The 26,264-nt window shown below is 46.6% G+C and overlaps 1 protein-coding gene across 1 annotated transcript in view; it reads right to left on the minus strand.

Moving 5' to 3' along the window:
* DIAPH1 (diaphanous related formin 1) overlaps positions 1–26,264 on the minus strand; it is a 177,678-nt gene that overhangs the window by 74,503 nt on the left and 76,911 nt on the right. The window contains exons 13-16 of the mRNA XM_050963451.1: positions 21,815–21,930; positions 16,375–16,439; positions 15,069–15,248; positions 246–890 (exon numbers count right to left, since the gene is read on the minus strand). Of these exons, the coding sequence (XP_050819408.1) occupies positions 246–890; positions 15,069–15,248; positions 16,375–16,439; positions 21,815–21,930 (1,006 nt within the window). The remainder of the gene's footprint in view (positions 1–245; positions 891–15,068; positions 15,249–16,374; positions 16,440–21,814; positions 21,931–26,264) is intronic.

A 26,264-nucleotide genomic window follows, 5' to 3' on the forward strand; every position in this document is an offset into this window, starting at 1 on the left:
CATCACAATTCCAGCACGAGGACAGTGCTACATTACAGGGGAGGCCTGACCCCCAAAGAAGCTCTTGCTCTTCATTAGCCACCAGACACCCCTGTTTCTCAGGTGGTTTCCTCTCCCCTCCTCTCCCTACATGCACCACAAAGGATGCCTGATAAAGTCACACATTTCTAAAGGATGGAGGGAATATGGAGTGAGCGACAGCACCTGGCACAGGAAGGCGCTGGAAAACAGTTAGCAGGTCTCACCTTAGACCAGTTAGGTCTCCGCAGCTGCACCTCTGGCTTATATTGTTTCTTTGGAGCCAATCCATAGGGGAGAGCTGGAGCTGCAGGGGCTCCCCAGCCCCCGAACCCAGGGGGCAGAGGAGGAGGGCCACCCATTCCTGGAGGAGGCGGTGGGATCCCAGGACCTCCAGGGAGCAGAGGGGGAGGGGGTGGGATCCCAGCCATGCCAGGGAGCAGAGGGGGAGGAGGCGGGATCCCAGCCATGCCAAGGAGCGGAGGGGGAGGAGGCGGGATCGCAGTCGCTCCAGGGAGCGGCGGGGGAGGTGGCGGGATCGCAGTCGCTCCAGGGAGCGGCGGGGGAGGCGGCGGGGGCGGGATCACAGTCGCTCCAGGGAGCGGCGGGGGAGGCGGCGGGGGCGGGATCACAGTCGCTCCAGGGAGCGGCGGGGGAGGCGGCGGGGGCGGGATCACAGTCGCTCCAGGGAGCGGCGGGGGAGGCGGCGGGGGCGGGATCACAGTCGCTCCAGGGAGCGGCGGGGGAGGTGGCGGCGGCGGGATCACAGTCGCTCCAGGGAGCGGCGGGGGAGGCAAAGCAGATGCAGCTTTAGAAGAGATAGTAGCAATTTCCATCTTAGTATCTTCAAGCTCCTTTGACAACTTAGTGATCTGAAGAAAGAAAAGCAAAACAAGCAAAATTAGCAGAGTATCCAATTCCCAGCCCTGTAAGGCAGCCAGGAGACCATATCTAGAACAATATCATACTTGTGGACTAGTAATTTTTTAAGGTTCTACTCTCTTCATCACTAGTCATTAGCATGAGAATTACTGGTACCCTGCTGAATGCTGTTACCTATGTGTTTTCTCCATATACTGTGCCTTTGAGGGAGTGGATGCAAGTCCTCCTACAACCAGATGGATGCAGGAAAATGTAAATCTCATGTGATACCACTGTTCTCTAAGCAGGTTGCACTGCAGTAGCGAGCAGAATCGAGTCAGCTAACAGTGCAAGTTACAGTAAATAACAAATAAAAACGAATAGTAGAAACAAGCCTCAGAGAGACTGTCCTCAGTGCTGTTATAATAATCGGGGTGAAGCAGGCCTACTCCAGTTGTGAGCTCAATTGCTGGAAAGTGGGTGAAAGTTGATAAAACATTACAATAACCTATTAATAATGTTAATAGAGTAACGTACAAAAAGGAGACAAAGTCTGGATTAGTTTTTAATATGGAGGGCTATGAAAGGATGCAAGGACTGTGTTGACATCATGAATTGTAAACAAGAATGGAATCAGAAATTAATAGACCAAAATCGGTGTTTTAGAAATTAGGTCTAACTAGTGGACAAGAGTCCTGAGAACCTCAATAAAAAGCCATATTTCCCCAACCTTTTCCAACCTCTTCTCTCCTTTTTATGTCTGTCTGCTGAGAAAGTAAACACTATTGACGACAACAATTAACTCAAAATTCAGTGACAGAACTAAGCCTTTCTTCTCCATTAAAGAGGATTATTAGCCTCTCTCTGAAAAAGGGACTTTTGCTAAGTTTGGATTAAGTTTGGTTTGCATAACTACCCTAGTTAAATTTAAATGCTTTATGTTTTGTTTTTTATTCTTTTTCTCTTGGGTATCCCAATCAAAAATCATCCAAACCTTGGCATGAAGTTTCTAACATGTCTGAGATGGGACTGGGCAAACTGAGGTCTCTGCCCTCAAAACCCTAAACCGAACCATGCATAACTGTTCAGTGTTTTACAGTGACAGAGTTGTGTTAACACCTTTGACTCTTTGGGCCCTCTTATTTCATCAAAATTAACATAGCAGTTAATTTTCAACCCAAGAGGAAGCAGGGCATGAGCTCAACGTTGGTGGAAGGAGATTTAGCATGGCAGAGAGGGACCTGAAGAAAACTAATTAACCCATAAAAATAACCTTTGCTAATGCTCGTGTGTTTCAGGCCAGATGGGAAAACAAGAAGGATGCTCTGGGTCTCAGGATTAGGACACTGGACTGGAACTCAGGAAATGCATGCTCTAGTCCAAGCTCTGTCACCAACAATGGGCAATTTAATGGTGTGACACTAAGCACCCCTATATTCACACCCTACACACTATTGTAATAATCTTTGTACAAAATAGGTCTTGGAAGATATCCGCTGAAAACTAATAACTCATTGATCATTAATAGTCTTATGTGATGTACCCATGCAATGGGCATTAAGAGTTCTGAATATCTGCTGTAATTATAAATAATGTGTAAATCAGGTGTATTGGGGGAGTTGTTAATCAGTTCTATTCTAAACGAAGAAATGTGTGTTTACCTCAACTTACATATAAGCAATAAACAGACTCAACAAGCTAACAAGGGATGGAGGCAAACCTCACACTAACAAGTGGGGAGAAGATAGCATGGAGTCTACACTCACCAGGAGAGAAGCAGCTTGGTCTCCTTTACTTTTCAGAAGGATTCATTTCAAAGATTTAGTTGTATATAAAGAGGGGGGAGAGGCTGAAGCTCAAGTGATAAGCAACTAAATCAACTAACTGTACACAATATTACTGTATTAAAAAGTGTATAGAGTGAGGTTTTTTTCTCAAAGCTAATGACACACTGATTAGTATTGTGAAATGTATGTATTAATACCATATAAAGAATTATGGATACTCCTTAATATTAGGCGGTACAGTCTGCCCAGACAGGAGGGAATGTCACAGCTATCTACTTTTCTCCTATGTAAATTCAGCATGGTGGAATCAGAAACAATGGAAGCCCCATTTCATAGACTCATAGGACTGGAAAGGACCTTAAGAGGTCATCTAGTCCAGTCCCCTGCACTCATGGCAGGAGGAAGTACTATCTAGACCAGGGATAGGCAACCTATGGCACACTTGCCGAAGGCAGCACGCGAGCTGATTTCCAATGGCACTCACACTGCCCGGGTCCTGGCCACCGGTCGGGGGGGGGCTCTGTATTTTAATTTAATTATAAATGAAGCTTCTTAAACATTTTAAAAACCTTATTTACTTTACACACAACAATAGTTTAGTTATATATTATAGACTTATAAAAAGAGACCTTCTAAAAATGTTAAAATGTATTACTGGCATGTGAAACCTTAAATCAGAGTGAATAAAATGAAGACTCAGCACACCACTTCTGAAAGGTTGCCGACCCCTGATCTAGACCATCCCTGAAAAAAGTGTTTGTCTACCTCCTATTAAAAATATTCAATGATGGAGATTCCACAACCTCCCTGCACAATTTATTCCAGGGTGCTTAACCACCCTGACAGTTAGGAAGTTTTTCATAATGTCCAACCTAAACCTCCCTTGCTGCAGTTTAAGACCACTGCTTCTTGTCCTATCCTCATCAGTTAAGAGCAAGAATTTTTCTCCCTCCTCCTTGTAACAACCTTTTATGTACTTGAAAACTTATGTCGCCTCTGAGTCTTCTCTTTTCCAGACTAAACAAACCTAATTCTTTAAATCTTCCCTCATAAGTCATGTTTTCTAGACCTTTAATTATTTTTGTTGTTCTTCGCTGGATTTTCTCCAATTTGCCCATATCTTTCCTTAAATGTGGTGCCCAGAACCGGACACAATACTTCAGCTGAGGCCTAATCAGCGCGGAGTAGAGCGGAAGAATTACTTCTCGTGTCTTGTTTACAATACTCCTGCTAATGCATCCCAGAATGATGTTTGCTTTTTTTGCAATGGTGTTACACTGTTGACTCATAGTTAGTTTGTAGTCCACTATGATCTCGGATCCTTTTCGCAATACTCCTTCCTAGGCAATCATTTCCCATTTACACAGCAATCATACAGGGAGATGGGAAGCGCACAGGAAGAGAAGAACAGCATGAGGTCATCCTGCCTGTGATGCTATATTGAATATACGTATGATATTGTTGATACATTATAAAATTGCAAGGAATCTGTCCAGCTAGGCCATGTGAGGTGTCTGTGAAAAATGTTAAGATTTGCTAAGTATGATAATCTTGTTTATACGTTTGTGTCACTTTTGTATTGCGAGTTATAGATATGTAGGGAACATCTATATTTCAAAACTTGTGCTGTTTCTGGGTGACACCCCCAGACAGACTAGCATCAGCACTGCCTAGCCTGTTCGATACTCCAACAAAGGTCATCGCTGTACAACGAACTCATTGAAAAGCCAGGGACTACACCTTATGATTCAGCAAGGCATGCTGGGGCATGCCTATGGACAAAACTCTAAGGCTTTCCATGCCCATGTGCTGTGAAGCTCGTATTTGGGACAAAGGAAGTACCAGTCATGTGGAAAAAGAAAATGAAAGGCAGCCGCATCATCTCCATTTTGTCTTCATTCCTGCTTCTCACCTCTGGAGTAACTTTTCTACAAACAAAGCTCTGAACAAGGACCGAATGACCCATCCAAGCTGTGGATGTATTCCAGAAGTACTTTCAAGCCAGCAAACTCACCAATACTCCTAGGATTGTCAATCCTCCAGGATTGTCCTGGAGTCTCCAGAAATTTAAAGATTAATCTTTAATTAAAGATTATGTCACGTTTTAAAACCTCCAGGAATATGTCCATCCACAACTGGCAACCCTCCATACTTCTAAGAACCTGATATATGGACTTTGAAGTCTCTGTATGTATCTGAGTGCTTTATCATTTAACAACTCTCTTCTTGTTCTTTTTCCTTTATAATAAACCTTTAGTTGTAGACAGTACAGGATTGGCTAGCAGTGTGGTATTTTGGCTAAGATCCAAATAAATACTGCCCTGGTAACATGGCTGCCCCTTTGGGGTCAGAAGAACATTTTGAATATGTGAGCAGAGTTTTTTAAATAACTTCTCATTGTACTGGACCTAGGTTTTGATTGGGAGTCAGAGAACTAGAATGCAATAAATGGGGCTGTGTGATTTCTTTTGTAGTTTCTTGATAACCAGTGTGGGAATCAGAAGTCCAGTTTTTGACTGGTTGGTGAATTTAACTTCAGTGGTAACCATCAGTTTGGGGAGGATCTGTTCTCCCTTTTGCAGCCTGCCCTGACCTTGGCATTTCCAGTGAGGCCTGCCCCAGGCATCCTCCAGGCCACATTGGCTCTTGAAACAAGTTAACTGGACTTTTAAGCAAGGACAGAAGCTATCTTTGGCATTCACCACTAGACATACACAAGAGGGCAGAGCTCTTACAAGCTGAGAAAGATGGGTCCTTCAACCAAAACATGGGAGAGGGGGGTTAAGTCAAGTCTCTGGAGCTGAAATATAGGTGATAAACATGCTTACATAAGAATATAAGAATGGCCGTACTGGGTCAGACCAAAGGTCTATCTAGCCCAGTATCTGTCTACCGGCAGTGATCAATGCAAGGTGCCCCAGAAGGAGTGAACCTAACAGGCAATGATCAAGTGATCTCTCTCTTGCCATCCATCTTCATTCTCTGACAAACAGAGGCTAGGGACACCATTCCTTACCCATCCTGGCTAACTGGCATTTATGGACTTCACCACCATGAATTTATCCAGGTCTCTCTTAAACGCTGTTATAGTCCCAGCCTTCACAACCTCCTCAGGTAAGGAGTTCCACAAGTTGACTGTGAACTGTGTGAAGAAGAACTTCCTTTTATTTGTTTTAAATCTGCTACCTATTAATTTCACTTGGTGACCCCTAGTTCTTGTATTATGGGAATAAGTAAATAACTTTTCCTTATTCACTTTCTCCACATCACTCATGATTTTATGTACCTCTATCATATCCTCTTAGTCTCCTTTTTTCCAAGCTGAAAAGTCCTAGCCTCATGATCTTTCCTCATATGGGACCCTCTCCAAACCCCTAATCATTTTAGCTGCCCTTTTCTGAACCTTTTCTAGTGCCAGTATATCTTTTTTGAGGTGAGGAGACCACATCTGTACACAGTATTCGAGATGTGGGCATACCATGGATTTATATAAGGGCAATAACATATTCTCAGTCTTATTCTCTATCCCCTTTTTAATGATTCCTAACATCCTGTTTGCTTTTTTGACCGCCTCTGCACACTGTGTGGACATCTTCAGAGAACTATCCATGATGACTCCAAGATCTTTTTCCTGACTTGCTGTAGCTAAATTAGCCCCCATCATATTGTATGTACCGTTGGGGTTATTTTTTCCAATGTGTATTACTTTACATTTATCCACATATCCAGATCTTTCACCTAAGACAAGGGAAGCTGGCACTTTGTACTTTTGTAAAAGGTCCTGACTGAAGGAAAATCAGCCATGGCTAGGAAGAAGAATGAGAGAAACCATCTTGAACCAAGCCTGTATCTTGCTAGATTAAATTTTAGATTTTTAGATGTGTGTTTTCACTTTTATTTGCCTTTAACCCTTTCTAACTTTATTCATTTTATTTAGCATCACTTAACCTATGTCCTATTGTTAATAAAGTTGTTTTATTTTCCTATAAAACAACTCACTGCAGTGCTTAAAGGGAAGGGTGCAGTGGTCCCAGTTAAGTTCATAAGCTGTGATGTGTTTTTGTCTCTTTAAGAGGAATAAACAAATCATATTATTTCTCTGAACTGTCCAGGAGATGGCGGGACATTGCAGGGCACACGGTTTTGGGGAAATTCAGGACTGGAAGTGTGTTGGGGTCACCCTGCTGGTTGCAATCGAGGCTGGTAGAAGCCAGAGTGGGGCTGCAGACAGATTGCTGGGGCCAGAGCTGCTGACCCAGGGCTGTCTAGCACACAGACAATCAGGGTGTGACTTGCAAACTGGTAGGCTGGTTGTGAGAGCCCAGGTTGGCAGCTACAACAGCAAAGCATTGTAAGGCACCAAGGTTACAGGTGATAACCTCCCACTGGTCTGGACTGTACACTAATTGTGACACCCTGTGACAAAATAACCACTTAATCATTTTGGTCCTCAGTTCCCTATTCCTATCTGTAATATGAGGATGTGACCCACTGTACCTCAAAGTAGCACTCTGGAACCCCTACATTCACCACTGTTATATGATTATGATACATTCTGTACAAAGCATGCCTTATGAGGTATCATTTTAAAAGTCTTGATCTGTTGAACCTTAATATCCTGTTGAATTTTATGTACTACCATTGTATGTGAAATTATGAAGTATTGTTATATGTGTCACTGAAATATGTTGAGAGGTTGGGAGACAACCACAGCTGGCCTTTCAACAATGACAAAGGGGCAATCATCATGGGCCAGACAGGCATTAATGGCCCATCAAGAAGAATCCACTCTCACAGGAGCTCCTTAGAGGGCACATACACAATGAGGGCTGCCTGACCCCACAGTCACAGCAAGGATCTGTCTAGCAGCTGAAAGAAAGTATAAAAGTGACAATCACTTGGTCTCTCTCCTCCCACATCTCAACATCTGGAAGAAAAAGACGTTGAACTGGGGAAATTGATCCCAGGCTGGGAAAGGAATCCAACCTGTGCACTGAGAACTGAGAGCTGCCTGCAACATCTAGTAGGGTGAGAGACTGCAATGATTCAAATCTTGCTCAGTCTATAGAATTTAGACTGCAAGTTCATTCTTACTTCTCATGTAATCAACTCTGATTGCTATGCCTGCTACTTATGGTCACTTAAAATCTATCTTTCTGTCGTTAACAAATCTGTTTTCATATTTTACCTAAAACAGTGTGGTTTTGGTTGAAGTGCTTGGGGAATCTCACCTACGATTACAAAAGGCTGGTGCATGTCCACTTTTCTTTGTTGACGTGATTAATGAGCTTGCACTGACCAAGGGAGTCTTGAGCAGTTGTAAAATGGCATATTTCTGGGGTGCAAGGCTGGGAACTGGGGTGATTGGCTGGTACCTCTATCAGTATGATTCATGAGTGGCTCAGGGAGAATTCATGCAATTTAGCTGGGTGTGGGGCTCCACATGCTGATGGCTGAGTGATCACAGCACCTGTAGGAGTTTGCTGATTGTCACTGGCATAGCTTTGTGAAAGACAGCCCAGGCTGGAGAGTTAAGGGGGAACAGTAATCCCACAGTTCCAGGCTGTACCCTGGGGATTCCGTTACAGACGATAATACTTTCCTCCTTCCCAGGCTAAATCCATTAGCCTATGTGGGATGCTCAGGTACTCTGGTGACAGAGAAATATAAAAAAGCCTTCAAAATAGACAACGGAATCTTCAGCAGCCTCCAGCTCCACGGCAGACACATGAGAGGTAAAGAATAATACACTAATACCAGGCAGGATCACAGGGTGGAGCTGATGCTCACGGAATGATCCTTAACAGAAGGTGGCTGCTGCCTCTAGACACCATAATTATCTTAGACATTAACCTTAGGAGATTCTTTATCTTTTTGTAGACTTGAAAAAAAGGATTGAACTGTTGAGGGCCTTCTGGAGCTACATGGAAAGAGGAAGTCACCTTGGAGAAGAAATAGGAAACTGCTCAATGGGCTGATGTAAACACAAGAAAAGACTCCAGAAAACCAGCTAATGAAGCTTCCCCACTCTCTTAGTGAAGGAGATGGCAGGTAGCAAGACAGTTTTCAAAGTGAAACACCTAAGACCTACTTTGTTGATTCAAAAGAAGCACTTCAGTTGAGTATGTGTTTAGCAACTGTTTCAAGTCCCACACCTATAGACTCATAGACTTGAAGGTCAGAAGGGACCATTATGATCATCTAGTCCAGGGATCGGCAACCTATGGCACGCAAGCCAATTTTTAATGGCACGCAGCTGCCTGCTGGGACTCCGCATGCCATTAAAAATCCTGCCGACGTGGCAAATCGCCAGGTCCGCGGTCTTGAGCCGGAGCGCCGGCCGAGCACAGCAAGCCACTGGCCCCTCCCCCACCTTCCTCCAGAGCCCTGCCGCCACGCGCACAGCACTCTGGGGGCTGGGGCTACGCGCTCCCGCGGGGCAGTGTTTGGCTCCATGGAGAGCTAAAGACACTCCCCGCTCATCCAGCGCCCTGCTGTTGTGCGCACATTGCTCTGAGGGGAGGGGCGGGGCGGGGCGGGGCTGGGCTGTGCGCATGGCAGTGACAGGGCTCCAGATGAGCCGGCAGCCTCGTAGTAAGGGGGCCGGGGGTGGTGGTTGGGTAAGGGGTGGGGGGCAGTCAAGGGACAGGGAGCAGGATGGGTTGGATGGGGGGGTGGTTAGGGGCGAGAGTCTCTGGAGGGGGCGGTTGGATGGGGCATGGGAGTCCCAGGGTTTGGTGGGGGGGGGAGGGGGATAGGGTTCAGGGCAGTCAGGGGACAGGGAGCGAGGAGGGTCCTGGGGGAGCAGTTAGGGTAGAGGGGGTGGTCAGAGGACAAGGAGCTGGGGGGGCTGGATGAGTCAGAAGTTCTGGGGGGACTGTCAGGAGGCAGGGGTGTGGAGAGGGATTGGGGCAGGCAGGGAGCGGGGGGGGGGGGTTGTATGGGTCCAGACTTCTGGGGGTCCTGTCAGGGGGCGGGGAGCGGTTAGATAGGCATGGGAGTCCAGGGGGTTCTGTCTGGGTGCAGGGGTGTGGATAAGGGTCAGGGCAGTCAGGGAACAAGGGGCAGGGAGGCTTAGCTAGGGGGTGGGGTCCCAGGAGGGGATAGTCGGGACAAGGAGTGGTGGGGGGGGCAGTCACCCAGTCCTCTGCCCTGGGCCCTGCACCCCCACACACCCCCCAGGCCCCTGCCCTGAACCACCCAGCCCTCTGTTGACTCCTTCACCCCCCTATGACCTCAGCCCTGACTCTGGCACCCCCACACATACCCAGCCCCCCTACCTTGACACCTGCACCCCCTCACATGCCCCCAGCCCTCTGCCCTGACTCTTGCACCCTCCACATCCCCAGCCCCCCCATCCCATGCACCCCGCACATCCCCACCCCCACCCTGAGCACCAAACGGGAGTCACATTCCCACCTGCACCTCTCATACCAAATGGGAGCTGCCCAGGTAAGTGCCCCACACCCAAACCTCCTGCCCCAACCCTGAGCCCCCTCCTTCATTCTAGCTCCTGGCCAGACCCTTCACTCCCAGCCCTGTGCTCAGTGCACTCCTACCCTCAGCTCAGTGCACAGAGAGGAAGAGAATGGGCCAGAACCAGAGAGAAGGTAGGTACCCACTGTATGTGGGCAGGGCCGGGACCCCAGACCGGCAGCGAGCTGAGCGGGTCCGGCAGCTGGGATCCCGGCTGGCAGGAGCCAGAGGATGGAACCCCTGAGCGGCAGTGGGCTGAACCGCTCAGCCCACAGCCGGTCTGGGGTCTCTGCTGCCGGCCCCGCACAGCCCGCTGCCAGTCTGGGGTTCTGGCTACCAGACCCTTCCTAGCTGGGGTCCCGGTCGCAGGCCCCACTCAGCCCACTGCCGGCCTAGGTGAATAGAACCCCAGACCAGCAGTAGGCTGAGCAGGGCAGTGGCGTAAGATCAACATTTAAATTTAATTTTAAATGAAGCTTCTTAAACATTTTGAAAACCTTGTTTATTTTACAATACAACACTAGTTTGTTATATTATATATAGACTTGTAGAGAAAGACCTTCTAAAAACCATTAAAATGTATTACCGGCACTCGAAACCTTAAATTAGAGTGAATAAATGAAGACTCGGCACATTACTTCTGAAAGGCTGCCAATCCCTGATCTAGTCTGACCTCCTGCACAATGCAGGCCACAGAATCTCACCCATCCACTTAAGTAACAAACCTCTAACCTATGTAAGGCCCATCCTCCCTGATTGAACTAAACTTGTTATCTCTAGCCTGCTTCTTGCTTGCATATATATATATACCTGCTCCTGGAAATTTCCAATACATGCATCCGACGAAGTGGGTATTCACCCACAAAAGCTCATGCTACAATATGTCTGTTAGTCTACAAGGTGCCACAGGACTCAGTCTGGATCTTAAAAGCAGCAAATATGGCTACCCCTCTGATAAGTGAATATGTTGAACAGTACTGGTCCCACTACAGATACCTGGGGGACACTGCTACTTACCCCTCTCCATTCTGAAAACTGACTGTTTATTCCTACCCTTTGTCTCCTGACTTTTAACCAGTTACTGATCCATGAGATGACATTCCCTCTTCTCTCATGACTGCTTACTTTGCTTAAGAGCCTTTGGTGAGGGATCTTGTCAAAGGCTTTCTGAAAGTCCAAGTACACTATATCCAGTGGATGACCCTGGTTTATATATTTGTTGACCTCCTCACAGAATTCTAATAGATTGGTGAGGCATGATTACCCTTTACAGAAGTCATGTTGATTCTCCCCCAAAAAATCATGTTCATTTATGTGTCTAATAATTCTGTTCTTTACTACAGTTTCAATCAACTTGCCTGGTACTGAAGTTAGGTTTACTGACCTGTAATTGCCAGGATTGCCTCCAGAGCTTTTTAAAAAGTTGACGTCACATTAGCTATCCTCCAAGTCATCTGATACAGAGGCTTTTTTAAGTGACAGGTTATATACTACACTTAGTAGTTCTGCAATTTCATATTTGAGTTCTTTCAGAACTCTTGGGATTGAACTGGGTGAATACGATCTAGTCCTGGTGACTTACTACTGTTTAATTTATCAATGCATTCCAAAACCTCTTTTATTGACACCACCACTTGGGACAGTTCCTCAGATTTGTCACATAAAAAGAAAGCCTCATGTGTGGGAATTCCCTCACATCCTCTGCAGTGACGAAAGATGCAAAGAATTCATTTAGCTTCTCCGCAATGGACTTATCTTCCTTGAGTGTTCCTTTTGCACTTTTATCATCCAGGGGTCCAAATGATTGTTTGGCAGGCTTCTTTGCTGTTACTTTTTAAGTCTTGCTAGTTGTTCTTCAAATTCTTTTTTTGCTTGCCTAATTATACTTTTACACTTCACTTGCCAGAGTTTACGGTCCTTTCTATTTTCCTCAATAGGATTTGACTTTCAATTTTTCAAAGATGCCTTTTTGCCTCTAATAGCCTCTTTTTCTCCGTCATTTAGTCATAGTGGCATTTTTTTTTGTTCTCTTAATTTGGGGTATATATTTAATTTGAGCTTCTATCACACTGTTTTTAGAAAGTTTCCATGCAGCTTGCAGTCATTTCACTCTTGTGACTGTTTTAATTTCTGTTTCGCTAGCTTCCTCATTTTTGCGTAGTTCCCCCCCTTTTGAAGTTAAATGCCAGTGCAGTGGGCTTCTTTGGTATCCCACCCAAAGGATGTTAAATTTAATTACATTATGGCTGTTATTACCGAGTGGTTCAGCTATATTCATCTCTTGGACCAGATCCCGTGTTCCACTTAGGACTAAATCAAGAATTGCCTCTCCCTTTTTGGGTTCCAGAACTACTCCAAGAAGCAGTCACTAATCATGTCTAGAAATTTTATCTCTGTATCCCATCTTGAGGTGACATATACACAGTTAATATAGGGATAGCAGAAATCTCCCATTATTACTGAGTTTTCTATTTTTGGAGCCTCTCTAATCTCCCAGAGTATTCCACAATCACCATCATGGTCAGATGGTTGGTAGTATATTCCCAGTGCTGTACTCTTATTATTCAAGTATGGAATTTCTATCCAAAGAGATTCTATGGTACTATTTGTTTCATTTAAAATTTTTTACTATACTTGATTCGGCTTTTTCCCCCTACTTATAGTACTACTCCCTTACGAGCAAGACTACTCTGTCATTCCTCTATTTTGTACCTTGGTATTACTGTGTCCCATTGATTATCATAATTCCACCAAGTTTCTGTAATGCCTATTATATCAATATCCTCATTTAATACCAGTTCACTCATCTTAGTATTTAAATGTTAGCCTTTGTATACAAGCACTTACAAAATTTGTTACTATTTAGTTGTCCGCCTTCATGTGATGTAATTGAACGGAACTCTTTCTTCCTGTACAGGCTCCTTCTTTCCCAAAATGTTCCCCAGTTCCTAATAAACCTAAATCCCTCCTCCCTACACTCTCGCTTTAACCACCATTGAGACCCTGCAGTTCTGCCTTACTAACTGGTCTTGTGCATGAAACTGGAAGCATTTCAGAGAATGCAACGGAGGTCCTGGACTTTAATCTCTTACTTAGCAGCCTAAATTGGGTCACCAGGACCTCTCTCCTACTTTTCCCTATGTCACTGTCACCTGACCCCCGGCTCCTCTTCAGCACTGGCATATAATCTGTCTAGATGTTTCGAGAGATCTGCAACCTTCATAGAATCATAGAATATCAGGATTAGAAGGGACCTCAGGAGGTCATCTAGTCCAACCCCCTGCTCAAAGCAGGACCAATCCGCAGACAGATTTTTATCCCAGATCCCTAAATGGCCCCCTCAAGGATTGAACTCACAACTCTGTGTAGCAGGGCCAATGCTCAAACCACTGAGCTATCCCTCTCCTCCACTTTCCCAACAGGCAGACAATTTATCATGTGGTTCTCCCAGTCATCACAAACCCAACTATCTATATTTGTAATGATCAAATCACCCATTGCTATCATCTGTCTCTTCCTAATAGTTGGGGTTACCTCCCCTGGAGGGGTATCCTTAATGTGAGACGCTACCACGACATCATCTGAAAGGAGGGTCCCAACTATGAGATTGTTTCCCTCTGGTCCAGTTTACTGTTCTCCTTCCCCAAGACTTTCATCCTCCTCAACAGCACAGAGGCTGTTAGACTGGGGGTACAACCGCTCTACTGTGTCCTGGAAAGTCTCATCTATGTACACCTCTGTCTCCCTTAGCTTCTCCAGTTCACCCACTCTGGTCTCAAGAGCTCGTACCTGGTCTCTGAGGACCATGAGCTGCTTGCACCAAGTGCACACATATGCCACCTGCCCAAAAGGCAGGTAATCATACATCCTGCATTCAGTGCAACAAACTGGATAGCCCGACGCTGCTGCTAGACTTCTGCCTACATTTTTACACTCTTGCTGCCCTTTTTTGTTTGTTTGTGTTTGTTTGTTTTTTTTAAAGGGTAGAATTTTCTGCAATATTTTAGGAAGACTATATGTGCTTCACTTTCCCTCTGTACTTTGCACTGCTACACCGTGGGACAAAAGGGTAAATTAAGTCTGCTCTTGGAGCAGAGCAGGACACATGAAGTGTGTATGCCACCTAACAGTCTGGGTGAAATGAATGGGTCATTAAAGCACTGGTTAAAACCGAACCAATTCAGAGAGACAATGGAAGTGCCAAATCTGAACACTTAACAGCTGCAAGTTTTGTCAGGAGGGGAATGTGAACACAGCGTGGCTCTGCCTGAACAAAGGACTGAGAGCTGACAGGAAGGGGAGGAGAGCTGGATTTTTGAAGCAGCTTAACTGCTCTCACCTGGCATGGACAGAGAGAAAGAGATTGACAGGAATGGAGTCCATAGCAGCTTGGCTAGCTGATTGCTCTGGCTTGGCCAGATGGACTATGTCTTAACCTTTATTTCTATATGCTATCTTAAGAACTTCCAGTGCTGCACCCCTGCAAATACCAAGTGTCCCTGCAAATACTTGTTGAGGTGAATGGGACCCTGCAGAGTGTACAAGTCTCTGACCAGGAGTCTCTCTCAACTGGACTTGCTGAGCAGAGCTCACTATGTGAAACAGGGGTTCTAGAGCCCAGAGGTTGAATCTTGGGGGTGTTGAGGCCATGTGGCCTACTCTGAAGGAAGAGTGAAACCCCTTGAGGGTATGCTACACAGAAGGGGTTTGTCCTAGGGACTGTTCAAAAGGTGGGAAGTAGTTCACATCCTGTGGATCTGTGAAAATTCCCCCATTTCCTGCCTCTCATATGCCAGCCTGAATGTTTCCTCTGCCCAGTTGACAGATAGAATTCTCCAGGGTGCTGCAGGCTGTTTAGCAAGATGGCAGTGCTCTCCTAGGTACTGTAGCCCATACCCCCAGCCCAGATCTCAGCTTGAACATTACCTGGTTGTTCTTCTTGGAGATTTCATCTTCCAGACTCAGCTTCTCTAGGGTAATTTGTTGTTTCTCCTTGTCCAGGAATTGCTTCTCTGCATCTAAATCCAGGAGTTTCTGTTCAAAGTCACTTTCCATCTTCTTCATTTCAACCTGAAGCTCATGCCGTGCAGTGAGTTCTGAGTCCAGCTGCGGGACAACGTGCATTATGGGTTAGGACAGGGGTGGCCAACCTGTGGCTCTGGAGCCACATGCAGTTCTTCAGAAGTTAATATGCGGCTCCTTGTATAGGCACTGACTCTGGGGCTGGAGCTACAGGCACCAACTTTCCAATGTGCCAGGGAGTGCTCACTGCTCAACCCCTGGCTCTGCCATAGGCCCTGCCCCCACTCCACCCCTTCCTGCCCCCTCCCCTGAACCTGCCATGCCCTCACTCTTTCCCCCTCCTCCCATAGAGCCTCCCGCATGCCATGAAACAGCTGATCGGGAGGTGCGGGGAGGGAGAGGGAGGCACTGATCAGCAGGGCTGCTGGTGGAAGGGAGGCACTGGGAGCGGGGGGCAGGACCTGATGGGGGGCTGCTGATGTATTACTGTGGCTCTTTGGCAATGTCCATTGGTAAATTCTGGCTCCTTCTCTGGCTCAGGTTGGTCAACCCTCGGTTAGGAGATTATGTGCATGAGACAATTACTTCCTCTTGCTTTCCCTCCAGTCTTCTCAAAGTGCAGAACCACCCTCAACACAAAGACATTCCTCACAATCCAAAAGGCCAAGCAGAACAGGGAAGAATTTCCTAGCCTCCAATCTGATAGTCACAGGCCCTCGGACAGAGTCTCCAAGTGAAGGAGTCCATATTTACACTGAAATGCACAAAAATAAACTCTTCACATAGAGAAAATGCATTACAAATTCTTGGCACTGTCTGAAGGCAGCTGTTTTCATGGCTGTGACAAGAGGTGACCCTTTTAATTACATCCAATCACAGCTTCAATTAATGCCTATCAGGCAGGACCTGCAGATGACTGTCAGACTGATTGAAAGGGCGAGAAGTGTGTGGGCCAACATGCCCAGCAGCACAGACCTGAACACTATCTCCCCTCAATGTAACAACTACATCCTGTTTTAAATTAAAAAGTAAACATGTAGCTCTTCCCCAGAGATAAAGCTCAAATGCAGAGCTCAGTGGTTATTAACTATAGCTCTGCTGCATGGAACTAATGGAAGGCCCTGTCTGATGGCACCTGCAACCCAATCTCTAATCACAGTGCTCAGGGGCCTATACCACACCCCATCTCCTCCCACCCCCAGCCAAACACCTTTTTCTCCAGCTCCACTGCTTTGGCCTCACTTTTTTCCACCTTCGTTTGATCAATCAAGTTATCTACAAAAAGGGAAAACACAATTAGGCACATAACAGTGTCCAAAATTATTCCTTCTCCCCTTCCCCCACAATGCACATAACCCTTACATGCCCCTGCTAGAGACAGTCCTCCGACCCCCAATACCACTTTCCCCAGTGCAGTACTCAGTCCCGGCTGGAGCTTACCACTCACAATCTTGCAACACAATCTGTACAGCACTCTCTGCTGAAGACAGACCTTTCTTTTTACTCAGTCTGGTACATAAAACAAAAACCAATTATCTACCTGTCCTGTAGCCATTGTTCTTCAAGATGTGCGTAAAGACGTGTATTCCACTCAAGTGTGTGTGCACCAGATAGCTTTCTTAACAGTACCTATCAGGGCAGCACTTGCCTCATAGCCCCATCCATCGTATTTAAAGGTGGTCCCACCATGACCTCCCTCAGTTCCTTTGCACCAGACTCTCAGATGGAGAGACTGACACAGAGGGGTCGGAGGGTGGGAATACATGTCTGCACTGACACCTCAAACAACAGTTACAGTACAGGCAGTAACTATTTTTCCCCCCTCTTCGAGTGGTTGCAGACATGTATTCCATTCAGGTGACTCTCAATCAGTAAAACAATGGAGATGGGGCTCGGAGTCCACTTAAATAACAACTGCAGAATAGCCCTTCCAAAATCTACATCAATCTAGACACAGCTGTAATAGCGTAGAGAGTAGTTATCAGTGGGGTTCACAGTCAAGCTAGAAGGGTATATCAAGTGGGGTCCCACAGGGATCAATGCTGGGTCCAGTTCTGTTCAATATCTTCATCAATGATTTAGATAATGGCACAGAAAGTACACTTATATAGTCTGTGGACGATACCAAGCTGAGAAGGGCTGCAAGTGCTTTAGAGGCTAGGATTAAAATTCAAAATGATCTGGACAAACTGGAGAAATAGTCTGAAATAAATAGGATGAAATTCAATAAGGACAAATGCAAAGTACTCAACGTAGGAAGGAACAATCAGTTACACACACAAAAGATGGCAAATAACTGCCTAGAAAGGAATAATGCAGAAAGGGATCTGGAGGTGATAGTGGATCAAAAGCTAAATATGAGTCAATAGTGTAACACTGTAGCAAAGAAAGCAAACATTATTCTAGGATGCATTAGCAGGAACGTTGTAAGCAAGACACAAGTAGTAATTCTTCCGCTCTACTCTACGTTGATTAGGCCTCAACTGGAGTATTATGTTCAGTTCTGGTCGCCACATTTCAGGAAAGATGTGGACAAATTGGCAAAAGTCCAAAGAAGAACAACAAAAATAATTAAAGGTCTGGAAAATATGACTTATGAGGGAAGACTGAAAAAATTGGGTTTGTTTAGTTTGGAGACGAGAAGACTCAGAGGGGACATAACAGTTTTCAAGTACATAAAAGACTATTATAAGGAGGAGGGAGAAAAATTGTTCTCCTTAACCTCTGAGGATAGGACAAAAGGCAATGGGCTTAAATTGCAGCAAGGGCAGTTTAGGTTGGACATTAGGAAAAACTTCATAACTGTCAGGGTGGTGAAGTACTGGAATAAATTGTCTAGGGAGGTTGTGGAAGTTCCATCATTAAAGATTTTTAAGAGCAGATTAGACAAACACGTGTCAGAGATGGTCTAGATAATACTTAGTCCTGCCATGAGTGCAGGGGGCTGGACTAGATGCCCTCTTGAGGTCCCTTCCAGTCCTATGATTCTGTGTTTGGTCAAAGTATATATGGAAAACCAGAGCGTGGCCCTGCAACTGTCCAATATAAAAACATCACCGAGAAACAAGACTGAAGTCACCTGGATCCCTGAATGAGATACTAGTCTCTGTGGAGACATGGTCTGAGCTACCCCACATGCAGTCATAATACAGGTTGTAATCCTTCTGGAAACTGTGCAGAAACTGCCTGACCCTTCATCCAATCTGCACAGGAGACAAAAAGCCAAGATGATGCTCGAAACAGTCTAGTCTCTCCTTCCAGACAGAAGGGCACATCCAAGGAATGAAGACACTGTTCATCTGCATTTGAATGAGGCTTAGGGAAAAATACTGCAAGTATATTATTTGGTTAAGGTGAAATTGAGACATCACTTCAAGCAAAATCTTATGGTGTGGCCCTTGCCACTGAGAAACTAAGTAAACAGAGACCTGCAGATCATTAATTCTCCTCGTGGGAGTTTCGGCAACAAGAAAGCTGTCTTTTGGCTAGGGGCTCAAATAGAAGACGCATGAGAGCAGCCAGGATAGTACTGAGATCCCACAGGGGAATTAATTCTTTAACAGGCAGAAGGAGGTGGACAGCACCTTTCAGAAACCTAACCATTATGGAGTTGGAAAATGCTGACTTCCCTCAGAGATTGGAGGATGAAACATTGGGATTGCTGCTAAGTGGACCTTCAGTGAGCTGAGAGACTGACCTGAAGACTTAAGATGTAACAAGTAATCCAGAATCTCTGGAATACATGTTGGCAATGGCCAAATGCCCTGGGCCAATGATCAAACCAAAAAACGCTTCCACTTAGTCAAATAGGTAGACCCAATAGAAGATTTTCTACTATTAAGCAGGACTTACTGTTCTTCTTTCTCATCTAACCATGCTGCATCCACACAGTGAAGTGCAGATATCTGATCATGGTGGTGTTGTGTCAGCAGGTTGGGAATGAGGGGAAGAGATCTAGGAGTTTGAACAGACAGATTATGAAGGTCAGTTACTGAGTCCAGACTAAGACAATCTTGAAAGCAAAATTAACTGCATTTCCTGTTGTCCAACTTCAGTTTGAGAATCACCTGAGGGATGAGTGGGATGAGGACAATGGTATACATCAGGGCCAATCCTCAATTTACACAGTTAATGAGCACAGACTGAGACTTGTTTGAGAATAAAATTAACAATATTACCTGTTGTCTTTTGTGAACAGCTCAATTTTTGCAATGCCCCATTCTTTGAAAATGGACCTGAGCATATTGCTCTTCATGAACCACTCATGCCTTTGGGAAAAACTACTGATTAGGTGATCGGCCAACTGATTGTGAGCACTTTATAAGCGTGTGGAGGTAGGAACATCTTCCTTGATGCAAAAGTGCCTAATTTGTATTGCTTCCTTGCAGAGCTGATTGAAATGGCTCCTCTCTGCTTGTTCACATAATACACGTAAGAGACAGCAGTAGGGTTTGGTAATCGTCCCCTGGAATGAATCAAGGACTGAGACCTTGAAGATCAAGGGGGTATCCCAAGGGTTGCATGAATGCCACTGAAGAACAAGATACGCCATTAGTGGCCAGTAAGAACTAGGCCAAGACCCTTATCTTTACTAAGAAAACAGTACCAATCCCGGTACTGATGGTGATCCCACGGAGGTCATGAAGATTTTCAAATCTGATGCCTGGATGAAGAAGGAGATGTGGAAGATGACACTGAACTTGAACTGAGGACCCTCCAAAGAGAAAAGAAGAGCTACATCAGTGGAGCCATCACATGCCATGACTCATTGGAAGCCCAGAATATGGGTTGCATTGTTACCAAAGGAGACAGAGAAGTCAGTGCTTTGAATACTGGCACTGTCTCTGAGGCAGCACTAACACTTTGTATTGGAAGAGACACTGGTACCAAACCAGAACCCAGTGCCACACCCATAGCTCCAGCCTGTAGAAGTGGACATTGTCTCCAAGGCCGAAGATGGTATCAGCACCAAAAATGGATACCTCAGGGAGAGTGATCTTGTCTCCACAGTCTGGTTTTTAAGTAGTGCCAGAGAGGACACCTTAACAGCTTGTATTCTGAAGCAATCAAACCAGATGGTCCCAGGATTGCAGAAGACTCCACCCCAGCTAAAGACTCCTGTACAACAGGCAAGTCCAGCACAAAGAGGCAGAGTAAACCTGCAGTTGCTTGATAAGCCTGTGGTGTTGACATGCTCGATGCTGATATTGATGATGTCAGTACCAGACTCAATGGCAGCCTACTGACAGTACTGTAGTCAATAATATGGTTCCCAAGACCCAACGGACAACCCTGCTCTTTCCTGCATACTCAAGGAACCCTTGCTTCCTTCTTCATCCTCTTCTAAGAATCTTGCTGAATCTCAGAGTGACTACAGTCAGTTTTATGAGACTCCTCTCGAGAGAGGAGAGGAAGAACAACAGTCTCTTCTTCTCCTTGGAGAAAAGTCAGAGCCTCAAGGCAGCACCGAAGGCCTCTGAGGAGCCAGATGATCAGATCCTCCCAGGCACAACAAGAACTGAGTACTGGGATCTCTACTGAGTATAGCTATCCCACATGAGGGATAGTATTTGAAACTTGGCGAAGGCATTGCACCAGGCAACAACAAACTATTAAAATACCCAACTAACTAACCTAACACTAAGGTAGTACTCCTCCTCCGAGTTTCTCTTGGCTTTTTTGTACACAGTTAGTACTACTAACTATAAACTAACTACATACAAAGAAACAGAGAAACTCTGAGTGGTAGTAGTAGTAGTAGTAATACCTTAGTGTTAGATTAGTTAGTTGGGTATTTTAATAGTTCGTTGTTGCCTGGTGCAATGTCTTCACCAGGTTTCAAATACTGTCCTTTATGTGGCAAAAGAGTCATGTAAATACCAACCAGAATGCTCCAACTCAAGCTGGGGGCAGTGAGAAAGAACTGAGTGGGGTCAGGGCAGCACCACACTTAAATATCCATGAGAGAGTCTATGGAGGCCAGCTGATGCGAGAGCCCCCTGATGTGAACTGCTAAGCAATGTTCTCTTGCTTTGATGCACTGGGCACACATTCATGAGTGGAATACATGTCTGCAACCACTCAAAACAGTTTTTTTCTGGAAGTCCTCCTCCCTCACACAAAGCATAATGTACCCCTTACAGTCTTCTCTCACTGAGTGACACAACCAGTGACAGCACTATGGACTCAGTACTAGTTTCCAGGGGATATGCCATTGGCTCTGCTTCCACTTACAAAGGCCTCCGCTGGCCAAAGCACGTGCTCATGGTAGCCTTGGGGGAAAGCTGTAAGTGATCTGTTTTCTAATCTAGTCTGATGGAAAGGTGCCCAGCCGAGCACAGTAAAGGGCAGGGGGAGTGTGGTGAAAGGCAAGCCCCAAATGAAGAGGTATGGAATGGCCCACATCCAGACTCCCAATGCAGAAAGCAACAGAAAAGTCACTTCAGAAAACGGGCTCCGGTTGAGCCTATTAGTTGTGATGGCAAAGCGCATTCTCAAGGAGGAAGAACCAGTAAAAACATGCAGAAAGGCAGGAAGTTCTGTTGGTCAACAGCTCAAAGTGCAGTTGAGGGACTAAATAATGGGGTTGTTCTGGAATCACATCAGACTGGGTTCGTTTTGAGTGTGATATGAACAGCTTCAGGACTTACCTATTAACCCCTCAATATCAATGCTGAGGTGCTTGCATTTGAAGTCTGGATCAGCACCATTCTTATGCAGAACTATCTGGGAAATGCATTCATCAATTAGTTTATAGTACTGAGCCCTATGGAAACAGAAGAAAAGGAAACAGTGTTAATAGGACTCTATGAAGGCACACACCTGCAAACTGTGGGTACCACGCACTCAGGGGCCCCATAGAGAAGTTTAAAAAGGCTCTGCAGCAAATATAATGTCTGAACAGCAAAACTTGGTCTCTTCAGCAAGTTAGGTCTCCAGGTAAAACATCTTGGTATGCCACATGGCCTCTGTTACAAGCAGCTGCCAAAGAAGAACCAAGAGCTACATACTCACCACACTATCACATTACATACCTAGAACATTGTGGGTTATGCTCCAAACTGTCCATTTCTTTATTCCTGTTTGCCTTGTCATTCTCACAAACCTGGGCAATTAGCCTCTCCATCGCTTCATAGAAACTCTATGAACTAGTCTCATGTCCTTCTACTCTCTGCCCTCCATTATGAGCCTCTCTCTTTGGATCAGAGCTCCATCCTTCTTGTGACAAGCTAACACCACCTGCTGGCAGCAGACTACTTTAATTCCAAACCAACAGGAGCTGTTGCCCAACAGTGAGTTTGGAAAACAATTTCTAGACAGATTATTAATGTATACAATGCTGGTTAGTGAGACAATTAATATGGTTGTTTTGATTTGCTCCTAACAAACTTCTTTCCAACCTAAACCTCTTTTTTTTTTTTTCCAAGTTGTGTATCTATAATGAATTATCTTCAAGTAAGTCGAGATAGCCACATTAATGATATCACATTCAGAAAGGGGATCCATGTCTCTTTACTTGCAACACACTACACAGATATCACAAAACACAGGCACACTCAAGGCTAAAAATAATTAAGGAAAAAGGACAGTTACCTGTTCCATAACTGGCGTTCCTCGAGATGTGTGGCTCATGTGTATTCCAGAGTAGGTGTGCATGCTCGCCACGTGCACTGGTGCCAGAAGTTTTTCCCTTAGCAGTATCTGTACAGAGGGTGCATCGCTGCGACCCCTGGAGTGGCACCTCTATATCGCACTATAAGGGGAGCTGCACACTCCCCCCACCTTCGGTTCCTTCTTGCCAGACAACTCCGACAGTGAGGAAGGAGGGTGGGATGTGGAATACACCTGAGCAACACATCTCGAAGAATGCCAGTTACGGAACAGGTAACTGTCCTTTCTTCTTCGAGTGATTGCTCACGTGTATTCCACAGTAGGGACTCCAACCTATATCTGATGGAGATGGGTAGGAGTTTACGAGTTTCTGGGACGCAGTACCGCCCTACCAAACTTGGAATCATCCTGTGCTTGGGAGACAATCGCATAACATGAAGAAAAGGTGTGGACAGAGGACCATGTGGTAGCTCTACATATGTCCTGGATAGGGATGTGAGCCACATAGGTGGCTGACGAGGCCTGAGCTCTTGTAGAATGCGCCTTAAAGATAGGCAGTGGGAGAACCTCTGCCGGGTCGTAACGTGCATATGCACGAGGTGATCCAGCGGGAAGGTGCTGGGTGGAATTGGTTGTCCCCTCATCCGTTCCGCCGACGCAACAAACAGCTGCGAGGATTTCCAGAACGGCCTGGTTCGGTCCAGGTAAAAGACCAGCACCCTACGCACATCTAGCGTGTGTAGGCGGCGCTCCTAATTGGAGGAATGGGGCTTAGGACAGAGTACCGGTAAGAAAATGTCCTGATCCATATGGAAAGCAGAGACCACCTTCGGGAGAAAAGCAGGGTGCAGGCGAAGCTGGACCTTATCCTTGTGGAAGACCGTATATGGGGGTTCCGAGGTTAAGGCCCTAAGCTCCAAGACACGTTAGGCTGATGTGATAGCAATAAGGAATTCTACCTTCCATGACAGATGAGACCAGGAACACGTGGCCAAGGGTTCAAAGGGAGGACCCATGAGACAGGATAACACTAGGTTTAGATCCCATTGCAGCACGGGGGGCCTAGCATACGGGAATGAATGATCCAGGCCCTTTAGAAAGCGGGAGGTCATACTGTGGGAAAAGACCAAGTGGCCCTGTACTGGCGAGTAGAAGGCCAATATAGCCACCAAATGCACCCTGATGGAGGCAGAAGCTAGCCCTTAGGTCCTAAGGGACAGGAAGTAATCGAGAATGAGTTGGAGCAATGACGACAATGGGGAGGTTCCCCGCCCACCTAGAGAACCTGGACCATTTGGCCAGGTACATCCGCAGTGTGGATGGCTTTCTGCTTACACCTCCCCTCCTCCTCATCTAACCACGGAGCAACCATGCTGTCAGGTGAAGCACGGCCAGGTTGGGGTGGAAAAGGCATCCCCCTTCCTGGGAGAGGAGATCCAGGCGAAGCGGCAGCCTTGGCGGAGGAGCCGCTAAGAGTTGCAGAAGTTGTACCAGTGCTGATGGGCCCAATCCGAGGCTATGAGGCTATGAGGATGCCCCACATCCTGTCTGCTTTTACTTTTTGCAGGACTTTGCCTATTAGAGGGAAAGGTGGGAAGGCATAGAAAAGCTGGCCCAACCACTGAAGGAGGAAGGCATCCGAGATCACCTCCCTTCCCATCCCTCCCCTGGAGTAGAACTGAGGGCAGCGTTGGTTCTGGTCGGTTACAAAAAGAGTTTGACCCAGGGAACTCCCCACTCTTGGAAGAGCTATAGGTCGAACTCCCAATGGAGTGACCACTCGTACTGGTGGGAAACAACCCTGCTGAGGCGATCGGCTCACACATTGCGGACGCCGGGTAGGTGGAAGGCTCGCAGGGAGATATCGTGGGCTATACAGAACTCCCACAGGCTCAGGGCTTTGGAGCGCGTTCCTCCCTGTCTGTTGATGCAATACATCACAGCTGTACTGTCCATGAGGACTCTGACCACATTCCCACGAAGGTGCCAGCAGAAAGCTACGCATGCCAACCGTATTTCCCTGAGCTCCCTGACGTTTAAGTGTAGGGACAATTCCAAGGCCGATCATCTCCCCTGGGTTTGAATGTTCTCTATATGGGCTTCCCAGCCCAGGTCCAAGGCATCCGACACCAGGTCCAGTGAGGGGGAGATTTCTCTGAAGGGGACCCCTTGCAGTATGTTGAGTGGGAGGGACCACCATTGCAGGGCAGCAGCTACCTGGGATGGTACTGTGACAACCTTGTCCAGCCCATCCCAGGCCTGGGAATACTGGGAGGCCAGTCAGAGCTGGAGGGGCGTCATTCTGAGCCTGGCATGGCAAGCCACGTACGTGCACACTGTCATGTGACCGAGAATTTGAGGGCACACTCTCGCCATCGCCATGGAGAAGGCCGTGACCAAGGCAATGAAATCTTTGAGGGTCTCGAACCTGTCTCGGGAAAGAGAGGCTGTGGCCTCTAAAGAGTCCAGTAGCACCCCTATGAATTCTATGCACGGAACCGGAACTAACGTAGACTTGGTCTCGTTCACCACGAGGCCGAGATCTGCGCACGTGGACAGAAGTCCCACCTGGTCCTGCACCTGGGACCAGGAGGCGCTCTTGAGAAGCCAATCGTCCAGGTCTGGGAAAATCTGCACCCCTTTACTCCGGAGGTAGGCTGCTACCACCGCCATGCATGTGGTGAAAACCCTGGGAGCCGTGGAAAGGCCAAACGGGAGGACCGTGAACTGGCAATGGTCCCCCCTCCAAACCAGGAATCGGAGGAAGCGCCCGTCTCCCTTGAAGATATGGATATGGAATTACGTGTCCTGAAGGTTCAGGGCTGCGAACCAATCCCCTGGGTCCAGGGAGGGAATGACAGAGGCCAGGGATACCATCCGGAACCTGTAGCGGACCATAAACCTATTGAGATCCCATAGGTCTAGGATGGATCTGAGCCCCTCTCTCACCTTCAGGATCAGGAAACGCCAGGAGTAGAAACTCCTGCCCTGGAATTCTAGTAGTACCCTTTCCACCGCCCCCATGCGGAGAAGGTGTGCCACCTCCTGGTCTCGGAGGCAGGCGTGCTCCAGGTTCCTGAGGCTCACCCGGTGCTGGGGATGAGGTGAACTGCAACATGTAGCCCTTGGAGATAGTGTTGAGAGCCCACTGGTTTGACATTATATGGGACCACTCCACTTGGAAGGCAGATAAATAGTTGCAGAACACACACTTTTTGCGGGGGGCCACCGGGCCTGTTGCCAGGGAAGCCCCCCAGTTAATAGAGTCAAAACCGCCTCTTTCCCTGCCTTTTGCCCTTCGAGGGGCCTGGCTGCGGGGCAGAGTGGGACTGATGATGGGACTATGCCTCTGTTCCTTCGGTCTCTGTGGCAGGGGCTCATATCTGCTTCTAGCAGGAGGAGCTGAAGCTTGCAGTCTGGGCTTGTCTATCGTCGGAGTGACCTACAGGCCCAAGGTTTGTAGGGTGGTGTGGGAGTCTTTCATCCCAT

This window comes from Gopherus flavomarginatus, chromosome 7 (assembly GCF_025201925.1).
Source record: "Gopherus flavomarginatus isolate rGopFla2 chromosome 7, rGopFla2.mat.asm, whole genome shotgun sequence".
In the NCBI taxonomy this organism is placed as follows: domain Eukaryota; kingdom Metazoa; phylum Chordata; order Testudines; family Testudinidae; genus Gopherus; species Gopherus flavomarginatus.